The sequence below is a fragment of the Lathyrus oleraceus genome, chromosome 4 (assembly GCF_024323335.1).
Source record: "Lathyrus oleraceus cultivar Zhongwan6 chromosome 4, CAAS_Psat_ZW6_1.0, whole genome shotgun sequence".
NCBI classification, from domain to species: domain Eukaryota; kingdom Viridiplantae; phylum Streptophyta; class Magnoliopsida; order Fabales; family Fabaceae; genus Lathyrus; species Lathyrus oleraceus.
In genome coordinates, this window is record NC_066582.1 from 423503286 (window position 1) to 423517733 (window position 14448).

Sequence of the window (14448 nt, forward strand, 5' to 3'; positions counted from 1 at the left end):
GCGCTAAGAGACAAGGATAAAAACCATAAGAAAAAGTCTATAAAAGCTACCACATCACTACCAGAGAGCCTCTCCTTAGCTGATGCAGGTCTTCCATGAGGTCATGTTGTCTCCCATGTATTATGTACTATCATGATAAACATACTAGCAAAAAGGAATATGCTTTATTCTTTGAGCTAAAATTAATTGATTTTTGAAAATTCTAAGACCAAAGGAAAGATACAACACACAACTGAAGAGATACTTATAAATGTTCATGCATTGGAAGTGGAAAGGAGGTTCAAAACAGGGAGAGAAAATCGATAATAAGAAAGGAAGAACCAAAGATTTGTCATGTCTCTGTTCCCATCGGTCCTGAATAAGTATAACATTATGAGGCATGACCAATGACTTCTTCTTTAGAAATGCATAATTTAGGACCTTCATTATTGTATATACTTTTCTCGGCGTCAATTATCTTATTTTTGTTGGATAATGTGAAATTTAATGACAAAGTAATCTTTTAAATGTTATGAATGAGAGGTTTTGATATATTTTGTTCATATATATTTATGTTGTATGTTTATTCCTTAGTATGGTCATCTTAGATGTAGATAACAATTCATTAGGTTGAGGAATCATCAATTCTGTTGTATATTTATGATATATTTTATTAACATGATGTCAAATTCAATGGTTAATTAGGTGGTTGGAGTGATCGAAAATTTTCAGTCACTAATTCAAACACTAAAAACGAATTTTCTAATAGTGATATATTATATATTTATTGTGCTAATCTAATATTACAATGTAGAATTCTATTGGAAAATAAATATGTTGTTATTAGTCCCCACAATATAGCTAGTTGTATATATACCATATTAACACTTTCCTTTATATTCAATTTTTCATTCTAATAATCATAATAATAATAATAATAATAAGGATCGGTTTGCGCAAATGCGACAAACACTACAACATAGGACCCAAAATTTTGGAAAGCCCTAAAGTTTGAAAGGTCCAATTTCCCCATAAATATTAATAGAAATAAATAAAATATTATAAAAAAAATTCAATAAATAAAAAATATACTATGATAAAACCCAAACATAAAAAAAATTAAGATTGATCAAAATTCAAAATAATTATAATTAAATTTATTTTTTATTATTTTTGATATGTCTTTTTTAATTATTATAATTGCATTTCTTTTTAAATTTAAACTATTTTTTAATTAAAAATGGGTCTCCGACGGTCTGATAATAATATCCATAGCCAATTGGACCTTTTCTTTTCCACTCCAAAATCCATCATCTTGCACCAACATTGACCATTCTTTTTCACATTCCTACATAAACTTGGGTCATTCTTATGTTCGATTTTCCTTTTCTAGAGGTTCCAATCCTCAAAGATAATATTAAATTTCATTAATATTCTATTTACTTTGTTCCTCCTTCAAATTTTACCACTAAATTTTATTTAAAAAAATATGCGTGTCATATGCTAGATCATTTGTTTTATCCCTTACACTTTATGCATCCAAACAAGAAGAATATTATTACACTTCACTCAACTTATAATACATAATCTCATCACTTGCATGATCATAATAATTTCTACTTGATTGCACTATTTTTTCAAAAGTGAAGTAACTTTTGTTAATTAATGGAGCATGTTTATGCACACACCACTTGTATGATTTGAACATTGACACATAATCTACCAATATATAATCGACACTATATATTCTATCAACATTAGAATAGTTTTATCAAAAAAATTCAAACTATATATTATTATAAGATTCTCATATTCTCTTCCTCGACTTCCCCAATGAACTCTCTTGGCCTTTCTACACACTCCATTTTCACCACCTTTATTAATGAACCTCTTCCTTTGTCTTATTTCTCATTCAATCACTCACTCACATCACACACCTTAGTTTATTCTTTCTCCACTTGAAAACTCTCTCTCTCTCTCTCTAGTTTCTACTTCAAATTTTTACATAAATTGCATTTCACAAAAATACTCACCAAGTATACTCAAACATGAAAGTGCTTTGTTCTTCAATGCTATTTGCACCCCCAAATGCAAATGAAAGTTTCATGAATGAACAAAAACAATGTCTTGATAATACATCTTCTCTACCGTTGCAAATTACAAACATACCCTCAGAGTTCATATGGCCAGATCATGAGAAACCTTGTTTAACACCGCCAAAACTTGAAGTTCCACCTATTGACTTGAAAGCTTTTCTATCTGATGATCCAAAGTCCATTTCAAATGCTTGTTCAAAGGTGAACCATGCATGCAAAAAACATGGTTTTTTTCTTGTTGTTAACCATGGTGTTGATAACAAGCTTATAGCTCAAGCTCATAAGCTTGTTGATGAATTCTTTTGCATGCAACTATCTGAGAAACAAAGAGCTCAAAGAAAGATTGGTGAACATTGTGGTTATGCTAATAGTTTCATTGGAAGATTCTCATCTAAACTTCCATGGAAGGAAACACTCTCTTTTCATTACTCCGCGGATGAATCGTGCAGAACTGTTGAGGACTATTTTGTCAATATCATGGGAGAAGATTTCAGACAATTTGGGTAAGACACAATGGTTTTTTCTTTCATACTCAAATTTCTTAGTTTCCTAAAGACAATTTGTTTCTAGAATATAACTATTATGACCAAATACCGTTTTGTCGCACCAATTTTCCTGACAGTTTTTTAAGACCCGATAATATATATAGGTCAGATATTTCGATTGTTCGAACTTTTTTTCTTATATGATTTTTCTTCCATAATTTGATAGGATTGTATACCAGAAGTATTGTGAAGCTATGAGCAATCTCTCACTTGGGATAATGGAGCTTCTTGGTATGAGCTTAGGAGTTGGCAAGGAATATTTTAGAGAATTTTTTGAAGGAAATGAATCAGTAATGAGATTGAATTACTATCCACCGTGTAAAAATCCTGATTTAGCATTAGGAACTGGACCTCATTGTGACCCTACTTCACTAACCATTCTCCACCAAGATCAAGTTGAAGGTCTTCAAGTGCTTGTGGATGGAATATGGCACTCGGTTGTTCCTAAAGAAGATGCTTTTGTGGTCAACATTGGTGACACATTTATGGTATGGTTCTCATATTTTAAGGTTCTCATGTTTCACATATTTTCTTCACAATTAAATTTTTTATTTAATTATGGCTTAAATATATAAATGGTATCTTGGAATATCAAGATTTTTAATTTTAGTTTTTGTAAAATATTTTTATTTTATTTTTAGTCTTTGAAAATGTGAATTTTTTGTTTTTTATTTTTTATTTTATTTTAATTTTTACAAAATTTGTTCGTATTAAAATCGGTCTATTATATATGTAAAATATTTAATTTTAATATTTTAAAATAAGAACAACATTAAATGTATAATTTTTAATATCATTAAATTTCGTAAAGACGAAATAAAATAAAAGATAAAGATAAAAAACAAAATATAATATATTTAGAAAAACAAAAAAAAAAGATATATTTATGGAACTTAATTATATTTAAATAATATTAAGGGATATTAGTAAACATTTACCAAAATTTAATAGTTAATGGAATAAAGTTAAATGCTAGTAACATTTTGTGATTTATTTTCAGGCTCTATCAAATGGAATGTTCAAGAGTTGCTTGCATAGAGCAATTGTAAATGACAAAATAGTGAGAAAATCACTTGCATTTTTTCTATGTCCAAATGAAGACAAAATAGTGACTCCTCCAAAAGAGCTTATTGACAAAGAGAATCCAAGGAAATATCCAAACTTCACATGGCCAAGTTTGCTTGAATTTACACAAAAACATTACAGGGCTGATGAAAGAACACTTGATGCTTTTTCAATGTGGTTACAAGAAAAAACAACTACTTAGAGGTGCCTCCACCTTTGTCATATTGCAAGCAAAGTTTTAAATTTTGTTCTATTTTAAGTTGAGGAAAATGACATCACATAAAGTGAAAAGAGGGTGTGGTTTTTATTGAGAAAAGAAGATAATAGAAAACACCAAAGAATAGGCCAAGTATGTAATAAGTGTTGGAAGAATCCTTATCATGCATGCAAATGGAGGAAATTAAACGTTATTCCTCTAAGAATAAAGAGTACTTCAATAATGCTTGTTGTATAATCATGTTTTTCTTGTCACTACTAAAGCATTTTCAGTTGTCTTCATTCTTCAACTTTATTGTAATTCTCTATATAAACTTTATGCATGTATATAGTGTATAGTTCTAGAATAACGTTATTAATAAAAAGTAAGTTGAACTTTTGTGTCTTTAAGAATCACATCATTTCTTGTTTGAATTCTAGATAAGCTTGATAAACTCAATTGAGAATTTATTCAACCTGATGGTCAAATCATAAATAATAAATAGTCAATTGATTGAGAATGTTGTTCCAATCATAAATAGGAAATTGGTTCACAATGCTTACATGGCTAACAATTATTTTATTGTGGTTTATTGGCATATTTATCACCTTAGTTTTGAGGGTGCTTTGAGTCATCTCAATTACGTCAATTAAGTCTAACTGCATCTACAAAATATTATACTTCCTCTGTCATTATTATAAACTAATTATTTTTCTTTTAAAATTCATTCAATTGATGTATCTACATAGAAATAAGATATAATAGATATTCAATAAATAAAAGAAATATATTTTAAATATAAAATATTTCACAGTTTTATTCTTCTTTAAAAATATCGTCGTTAGAGATTAAAAGGTATAAGTGTTTTATATAAATTAATATTATTAATATCGTTTTTAAACAATGTAGAATTTTGAATTTTTTTTAAAATAACTAACATTTTAAATTATATTCTAAAATAATTAATATTTTAAATAATTTATCAAACTAATCATATTTCAAACAAAATAATTTACATTTGTTGACAAGAGGAGTAGCAATTCAAAGTGGCACATGCTTTTAAACTTTGTATATAGGCGTCATCTCCAATAGATGACGACCGCATATATGTGATGCCACTACAAGTGGCGCATGCATATGTATGCATCCTCTAGGAGCATACACCACAAATAGTGGGTACTACTTTATTTAAGGTTTTTTTTTTATATTCTATATTATTTTAACAATAAAAAAATTTGAAATAAAATAAAAATAAAAATAAGTTATAATATTATTTCATAAAATTGAATTACACAACGATTTAACCAAAATTAATGACCTGGTCTATTGTAACGCCCCCAAGTTCCACATCCCAGCGTATTTGTTTGCCTTCAAGATTTTCCACGATTTCTTTAAGGTGTTTGAGGTCTTCTAGTATTGGCATGAGGCAAAGGTGATTGGTGTGAGGGTCCTGGAATATCTAACAAATTTCTTACACCATAGCCCCCCCTACACACACACACACCAATGTACACCCAAACATCACATCACCAAAGCACCCAACCACATGACTTTCTTACACCACAAGAACCATTGCTTCCTCTCCAAAACGATTCAATGTTTCAATTCAACCAACCAACCCGTCCACACGTAATCCAACCACCACGTAATCGTAATAGAATAACATAAAGAAAATAGATTGTTCCGCGGTGTTACGTATCAGAGCAACTTCACTAGTAGACTTGAACTATAGCAATATGATGGACATCTCTAACTACTTATGTACTTGATTGTCTGTATTCCGAGGGAGCATAAACACAACAAACACAAAAGGGGTGAGAAATTCATTCATATAACAAACAGTGTATAATAATTAAGAGAATAGTATTTATACACACATATCACATACATTCACAATCACATTCTCCCACAATAAATGCACAAGCAGAGCATAATTACAATGCAATTAGACCTGACAATATCACACGATGCATGTGGTACCAATTCTCATCAATGGTTCATCATATAACCTGATTCACCCTTCGGAATCCCAAACCCCCCCTTCTGAGTTCCGGTTAAGTCTTTCGTCCCCCTTCAAGCATATGATTTATCTCCTTTAACATATCAATAATGAATGCATGATATGATAATAATGCAATTAATACAACAATTATAAAAATATTTAGTGATCTACAATCGATCACACAATTGCAACCATGAATAATTTAATCAACCCTTATGGACTACCACCAATATAATCAAACACACCATCATTCATAACACATCAAATAATTTATCAATACGAACCTCGTCCATATTCGTCACATCATACACTTCTTTCCCACATACTACCTACCTATTATAAAATTGTTAAAAAGATTTTATCCATGAAAAAATGTTATAGCCCACTGTTTCAGCTACCCAACACTTCAAACCTCGTACCAAATTGATTTACGAGTTTAAAATTATGATCAAAATCGTGCACAAAGGCGTTAACAAAAAGTTGATGTTTTTTCTGAAATTTCCAGCACGATTTTCTAAAATTCTAAAATTCTAAAATAACCTATTTTTCAAAATGTTTACGGAAAAATAACCACCTTTCATGAAGAATGCGCCAGTTGGACTGGCGCATCTATTTTTCCATTAAACAGAGGCGTCAATGGCCTAGGCGCATGCATGCAATGAAGTCAATTGCATTGATGCATGCATACACTACATCATGTGTATGCGTCAATGTATGTGTTGCATGCTCTATGTTAAATTTTTTAAATTTTTTTATATTTTTTACTTATAAATAATTAAATTAAATACGTAAATGAAAAATAATTATTAATATTATAATATAAAGTTAAAATACATAATAATTGACAAGAAAATTAATTATCCGCCCGATTGAAGCGCCACATATTCCACATCCAGGTGCGTTAGCCTGCCTTCGAGGTCTCCCATGATTTTCCTAGGGTGTTTTGGGTCTTTGAGTGCTGACATGATGCAACAGTGGCTGGTGAGAAGGTCCGGCGGAAGGTCCAGAGGTATTTGATAGATTTGTCATCATTTCTCCTTAATAGCTGGGGGGTTATCGCCAACGGCGCTTCCGTAATTGAGTTCGGTGCTCATGTTGTCGTAGTTGGGTCGTTGTAGTTAGGTGGTTCATGGACGGTATGGTTGCACGAGTTGGGACATTGAATTGTTTTAGAAGCGAATCAATGGTTCATGTGGTGTACTAATGTCAAACAATGGTTGTGTGTTGTGGTGATGGGATGTTTGGGTGTTCATAAGTAGGGGGCTACGATGGCATGAGGTTGAATCGTATGAATCATTTGGGATATAGACAGATGTGGTGGCTGCGTATGGTTGTTGGTGGTTAGGGTTTGATTCCTGGTTTTGAGTTTGGGTGTGTAGTATGAATTGGTTGTGAGGTTTAGTGTTTGGTGGTTAGGTGTTGATGGTAGGGTGATGGTGTGAAGTTGGTCATTGGGTTTGGGTGGGTTGACATTGTTCTTGGGCGGGGATTCGTTGTTGGGCGTTTGATGACAAAGCTTGTTAGCATGGATCAATCAAATACCTTGGCTCAGACACAAACTGTGGCGTTGTATCCGACCTAAACCATGCCATATAATGTTGAGTTGGTTTAACACCATATATGGATGGTTCTTTTAAGATGTGTTGCTGTCAATTCCTCCAATGACGACACATCTCTTTTGTGAAGTATCTCCAATCAGAATAATCTCATTGGCCATCGACTCTTTATTGATGAAATGGTGAACGGTGAAGAAGAATAAGAGCCATTACCAGTTAGTCATGTATATTGGCCACCTTAACACATGACAAGTTTGAATTTGGGTAATGACATATTCCACCGACTCTTCTGGGCGTATCAACCATGCATCAATGGTTTTACTTTCTATAAACCTATTATACAAATTGATGGTACATGGTTGTACGTGAAATATAAAGGAGTGCTACTGATGGCAGTGGCACAAGATGGCAACATAAACATTTTTCCAATCGCCTTTGCACTAGTTGAAGGGGAGATTGCTGGGGGATGGAGTATTTTCCTAAAAAATCACCGATTGCACGTTGCTCATCAGTCTAACTTATGTTTGATCTCAGACAGACATCCTTCAATAGTGAGTGCCTACAAGAACATTGATAATGGTTGGCAGGATCCTCCTTCAACGCATGTCTACTGCATTAGACATATCACTCAAAATTTCATGTGGGATATCAAAGACAAAATGTTGCGGAAGAAGGTTGTCAACACATGGTATGCATTAACAGAACCTTCTTTCAAACACTACCGCGAAGACATCTGATTGTCAAACGCAGATGCAGTAAGGTGGATAGATAATATTCCATTGGAGAAGTGGACTAGGACATACGACAACGGTCAACGATAGGGCCACATGACAACAAATCTTTTGGAATCAATGAACTTTGTCTTCAAAGGCATCTGAAACCTACCTATAACCGATTTAGTGCAAGTAACTTATTTCAGGCTAAGGGCACTGTTTGAGATCAGACGTTCCAAATGGAGTTCAATGTTACAATCTGGACAATTGTTCAGTGATGCTTCAATGAAATTCATTAAAGAGGAAACTGTCATAGCTAACATACAAGTGGTCACGGTGTTTGATTATATTAACGGTTGATACAATGTTGCTAAGTCATTGGATCACAATGGATACATGCCGAGGGGACACTATCGAGTGGAGCTATATAGAGGTTGGTTGCTGAATCGGTGAATATGAATCCTGGATATATGGTCTGTTTGTTTGACTTTTTAAAAAAATATTTTTATAATATAATATAATTTTGTATGAAAAAAATTAATAATTTTTTTTATAAAATTTTCGAATGAAAATTTGATTAATGCAAATAGTTATTTTATTATTTTATTGAAATTCTATTAATATCAAAATTTTAAAAAAAATCATTTAGTTTTAAAAGCTATTTCAAATAATTTTTTATAAAAATTATTTATAAGATAAATTTTTTAAAAATTACAATTTCAATTTGTTTTGATATTCAATAATTTATTTATATAATATAGGATGTCAAAATTAATCTTTTAATTTAGAAAAAACGAGTGTAAAAAAATTTACAATATTTTAAAAAACGATTTTATAAAATATATTTTTAAAAATACAAAAATAATTTATTTATTTTAAAGTTAAAATAAATAGGTCCATAAATTACTTTTAAAATTGATTCTGAAACAATGTGTGACATTTTTGTATAAAAAAACGGAAGAATGAAGAATATTACAAATAACAACATAAGTAAGGGGAAAAATAAATTGGATCGTGATAAACTTGGATTGAGATAGACAATCCAAATTTTAGAGAACATTTTTTAATGTATCTTATATACTACTTAAGCATCATATAAAAAATTCAAAAATGTCTTCAAATTCCGGAAATACGTCTCTGAACGCCTCTCATATAATAAAACTCATTCGTTTCTGAGTTAAACATGATTTTATTGACTTAAATTATTGTGAAAATGTATTTTTGAAAAATCTCTAAAAAAATATATTTTTGGATTTTTTTTTACTTCTAATCTATTCTATGAACTACTCCATACATTTGTTTACTTTATTCAACTAATATACTCCATTTATTTCATACTTCATTTGTTTACTTTGGTGATCAATTGATTGTTGGTGTTGTTAGTGATGATACAATTATTGCTAACTAAGGTCCTCCTGTTACCCCTTTACATGAAAGGTTTCGTCTTTTGAATTCTTATTTCCATGTTCTTTTGTTTCATTTCACTTACTCTTTTCCCCCTTTTTTTTATTTGTTATATATTATTTCAATTTCATTAACCATTTCTGAGTGAAAATCTATTTTTTTAATTCATATAATTTGATGTTGTTTTCATCCTTTTAATTGATTGCAGTTACATGGAACATGTGGGTGTTTTTTTTTATATATATATGGTATTTACTTAAAAGAATTTTTGATGAATTGAATTCATATACACTGTTGCCCTAATTTTTTCTACCTTTAATCATAATTATTAAATTTAAACTCTTTTCTGATTTGGCATTTGTGATTTAGATTTGTGTGGTTGGTATTTATTTGAGATATTGATTATGGTGATGTGTGTGATAGGTTGATCATGGTCAATGCGGTGAAATGGGTTGATGAGGTAATTCTTGTATGGTGTAGTTTATGGAATAAAATAGAGTAGATATTCAAAGTAAAAAAAAAAAAAATAGAAATATATTTTCAAAGATCTTTTGAAAATATATTTTTGGAATAATTTAAATTATTAAAATAAGATGCGACTCAGAAACGAATTATTTATATTGTATGAGGTGTGTTAGAAGATATATTTTTAAAAATTAATAGGTATTTTTGGATATTCACATATGTTACTTAAGTAATAGAATTTAATTGAAATACACTGACAGTATAAAAAGATTTTACACCGTCAGTTAATCATAGTCGTTGGATGTTGAAACAAGTTTGACTTTTATTTTAAAAATTTATAAACTAATACAAACGGGTGATGGTGATGAATCGATTGTGTAAAAAATTTTACATTGACAGTGCATAATAATTAATCTCTAATTAATATATATGTAGCATTAAAAAAATACTCAATTTAAAATATGATTCAGTCAAAGAATTGGAGACCTAAGTTTGTAGTCCGACATTGATGTTTGAGTCATTTTTGAAAGGTTATCTATTAACCAAATATAAAATGTTATTTTATATTAATGTATTTAAATAATTTATATGTTTTGTATTTAAATAGATTAGCAAATTAATGGATCAATAAAATAAAATAAAATATTAATATTTAATATGATATTTTAGAGAACTTGATTTTATATTTAAGCATACTCAAATATACTTTATTGTATATATTTTAATATAATAACAATAGAAATAAAAAAACAAAAATAAAATAATAATAATAATAATAATAATAATAATAATAATAATAATAATAATAATATATTTACTTAAGTTGGCAGTAGGCTTGCTAGACAATTTTATATCATGTAGTCAAAAAAATAAAGTTAAATAGACTTTTAAAAAAAAAATTAACCTTTTATACTTAAAAACCTTGAGCTGTATCTAGAAAAGATCCAAGATATTGAAATTTTAGTAGGTCAGAATCAAGATATATCTCACATAATATTGAAATAATATGGGAGACAAGATGATCTGAATTAAACGATGAACTATTTAAATAAAAAAAATACAGAATTGGTAACAAAGTTCAGTGCAATGTCACATATGTTTTGTGGGTTGCAACCCAAAGGAAAAGAAATTCACTAATCCAAGTAGGCAATAGTGCCCTTTTCTGAATACTACCATTGGATTTCAAGTCAGACTCCCCTGAATCCGAGACCACCTCATTTTCACTCAAACGCTCTCGCAAGTGTTTGCAAGAACCAATTATTTGTGGTGAGATTAAAATCACAATTACATACCAAAAACTCTATTTTTTGAAGACATGAAAGATGCTCTGAAATAAAATATTACACAAGAAATTAAATACAAAGACTCGAAGAAACTCTAATATGACACACTCGATTTCTTTCTTCAAAAGTGATTCTTCGTATAAGGAGAACCATATCTTTATATAGATGATATGATCCAGCCAAAGGATCAACAAAATTCAACAAAAAAATCACTTAAATTTAATATTATGTAAATCAAATCTCTTTAACAAAACCATTTTTTTTAATGAAATCATATCTAATTAAATATTTTTCAATCAAATTTATCATTTAATAAAATATTTTCCAAACATATTTGTAAAAAAACCCTAGATATAATCTTTGCAAACTTCTTATTAAACAAAATTTGGTACAAATCTTCTAATAAATGTCAAAGCGGTCACATAACATTCTGAGTAGCGCGTGCCAGTGACAATTAGAGATAAAATGTCTCACAACAAATCAAGATATGTATGTATCAGACGGTTTGGCATATTCTCATTCTTAAGCCTAAAGATATAAACTAGCAAGAAATTTTGACATTACATCACATATTACTTATTTAACATATTTAAAGTACATATGAAATTAATGAATTAACACTTGAGTTCCAACAATCTCTTCTCCAATTAGGGGAACTCTCTTCCTAAATCAAAATTCTGGTAGACTATCAATATAGGTATGTATTAAAGTTGGATTCACTCTCACTTCTTTATTAAACAAGGCCATACTTAAATACTAGTTATTGGAGAGTCTATGAATGTGTTGGGAGTAATAGTACATTAAAGACCTGGGCCACCAATATATGTTGGCATCGTATCTTCATACAAAATCTTGTGACATTGAGTTTGATTAAACTTTTGTAATAGACACTATCATTTATTTAATTAATTCTTAGCCTATGTGGGACTTACCACCTTATACTATTACAGACAATGTAAAGAAGATATTAGAAGTCTACCTTCTAGACGGAGACTTAGGGTTACAATTACTTAGAAAGTTGAAGATTTAAACCACCAAGGGCTTGAAAATCCCATAAGCTTTCTCAAGAGTCTTGAACTTGATTTAGATGCAGATGAACATCCGAAGAAAGTAAAATCCATTGCATAAAAGTAAAAGGGATAAGTTTTTAAAGCTAAGGCGTTTCAAGATGAGACAATAGAGTCAGATGATGAGGCCCTATTGGCCGAAGATTTTGAAAGTTCAAATGATGATGTACTGGATTTTCTAACTAAGAGGCTTCAACATGTGTACGTAAGGGTAAAGTTCCTTACATGGAGTTCTCATACATATAGAATATTGACCTCTTGACTCAAGAAGGACGCCTAGAATGCTATGTCTCATGAAAACATTGAATGATTCCAAGGAAGAAGAATATGATGAAGCAAATATTATGATGACGGATAAAACTTCTAATAGTAAGCAGGACTCAAATGATAAAGTAAAAGTAATATTTTATTTATAAAAGGATTAAAATAACAATCACGATACCTGTAAAGTGGATACTCAAGACACATGGCATGAGAAAGGCATATGTTCCTGAAAAGATAAGGTTTTTTACAATAAAAGATTAAAACGGGAAGAAAAGGAAACCAGAAAAGGAAGATTTTTTGGTACATTAGTTCAAGATGAAAAGGACAACATGTAATTGTTGAACAAGATTAGTTTTCATAAGCAAGAGGTATAAAGAGGTATTTTCGGTTCACTTCTCTCTCTCTCTCTCTCTCTCTCTCTCTCTCTCTCTCTCTCTCTCTCTCTCTCTCTCTCTCTCTCTCTCTCTCTCTCTCTCTCTCTCTCTCTCTACTTATCTATTAGAAACTGATTGAATTCAATCCTCTAGATATAAAGTCTACATTTTGTTTTGAAAAATTACCATATGGTAGAAATGAACCTCTGAAACACTCCCAACTTCTATTTATTTTAACCCTCATTTACTACAAATAATACATTTTATAACAATGATTTCACCCCCACGTAACAAAAAACCGAGAAGTTTTTTTTTAAATACCCAATTTTTTAAAAAAAATTCCAAAAATACCCTTTATTTCAAAAATATTACATTTTTGGCCATTTTTTGCCCTAATTTGGCCTTGGGCGCCATCCTAGTTGGCGCCTACCCTTAAATTTAGGCCAAGTCGCCACTAGGGGTGGCGCCTACTCCTATTTCTTTTTTTTTTGTTTTTTTTTGTTTTTGTTTTGTTTTGTTTTTTTTAATATGTTTATAATTATTTTAAATCTTTTTTAAGTTATTTTAAATTTATTAATTTATATTTATTATAAATTATATTAATTTATATTAATACATATATATAAATAATATTATTTACAAGATATATCTATATATATATATATATATATATTAATTTATATATATATATATATAAATTTTATTTATGAGTAAATAATATTATTTATAAATTTTTGAGAGAATTAGGGTTAATCATGTTAGGGTTAATTAATCAATTATAATTAGGGTTTATTGATCGGTTATAATTAGAGTTTGGTAGTTATGACCTAATTCAAACCCTAATTCCCCCTAAGACTAATTAATCAAGTGCGACAGTAATTAGGGTTAAGTACATTGGTGTACAACCTAGATCTTTCCCTATAAATAAAGTGTTATTTCCTTGCATTTTCTTCACCACTATTTCCTATCACTTTCTCTATCAAGTTGAGTTCATGGCATCCCCCAGACCGTCATCATGGCAGCGAACATCATCAAGGCGCCCGGATCCTGAACCAGTAATCTTAAAAAGGGATGGGCATGTTATTTTCTCGCTTGTGAAACCCCCAATGGAGATGAAATTTTGGAACATCCGTTTGTTGGACCAACTAAAAAGGTCCTTGATGTCTTGGTTAGAGGGAGATTACGAACCCGGTGAAGTCATCAGAAGGATTCAAAGGCACGCTTCTATAGACAGTGCATACAATAATCCAGCAAATGGTTGGCATGACCCCCCGTCTACACATGTCTACTGCATCAGGCATATTGCTCAAAATTTTGTGCGGGAGTTCAAAGATAATTTCTTGAAGCAAAATTTGATAAACGCGGGGTATGCATTAAACCAACCTGGATTCCAATACTACCACCAGGAAATAGTGTTGGCAAATTCTGATGCAGGGAAG

The 14448-nt window shown here is 30.3% G+C and overlaps 1 protein-coding gene across 1 annotated transcript; it reads left to right on the forward strand.

The window, feature by feature from the left end:
- The first annotated feature begins 1768 nt into the window (after positions 1-1768).
- LOC127075823 (gibberellin 20 oxidase 1) lies at positions 1769-4191 on the forward strand. The gene is made up of 3 exons (XM_051017310.1): positions 1769-2578; positions 2787-3108; positions 3621-4191. Exons 1-3 carry the CDS (start codon positions 2028-2030, stop codon positions 3885-3887), a joined length of 1140 nt encoding a protein of 379 aa, XP_050873267.1. The 5' UTR covers positions 1769-2027; the 3' UTR covers positions 3888-4191.
- The last annotated feature ends 10257 nt before the right edge of the window (positions 4192-14448 follow it).

What these genes read in the sequence shown, in the direction of transcription:
- LOC127075823 (XM_051017310.1), top strand. Translation starts at nt 2,028, where the DNA reads ATGAAAGTGCTTTGTTCTTCAATGCTATTTGCACCCCCAAATGCAAAT. An exon ending in GAAGATTTCAGACAATTTGG is followed by an intron (nt 2,579 to 2,786) that starts GTAAGACACAAT and finishes ATAATTTGATAG; the next exon opens with GATTGTATACCAGAAGTATT. An exon ending in ACATTGGTGACACATTTATG is followed by an intron (nt 3,109 to 3,620) that starts GTATGGTTCTCA and finishes ATTTATTTTCAG; the next exon opens with GCTCTATCAAATGGAATGTT.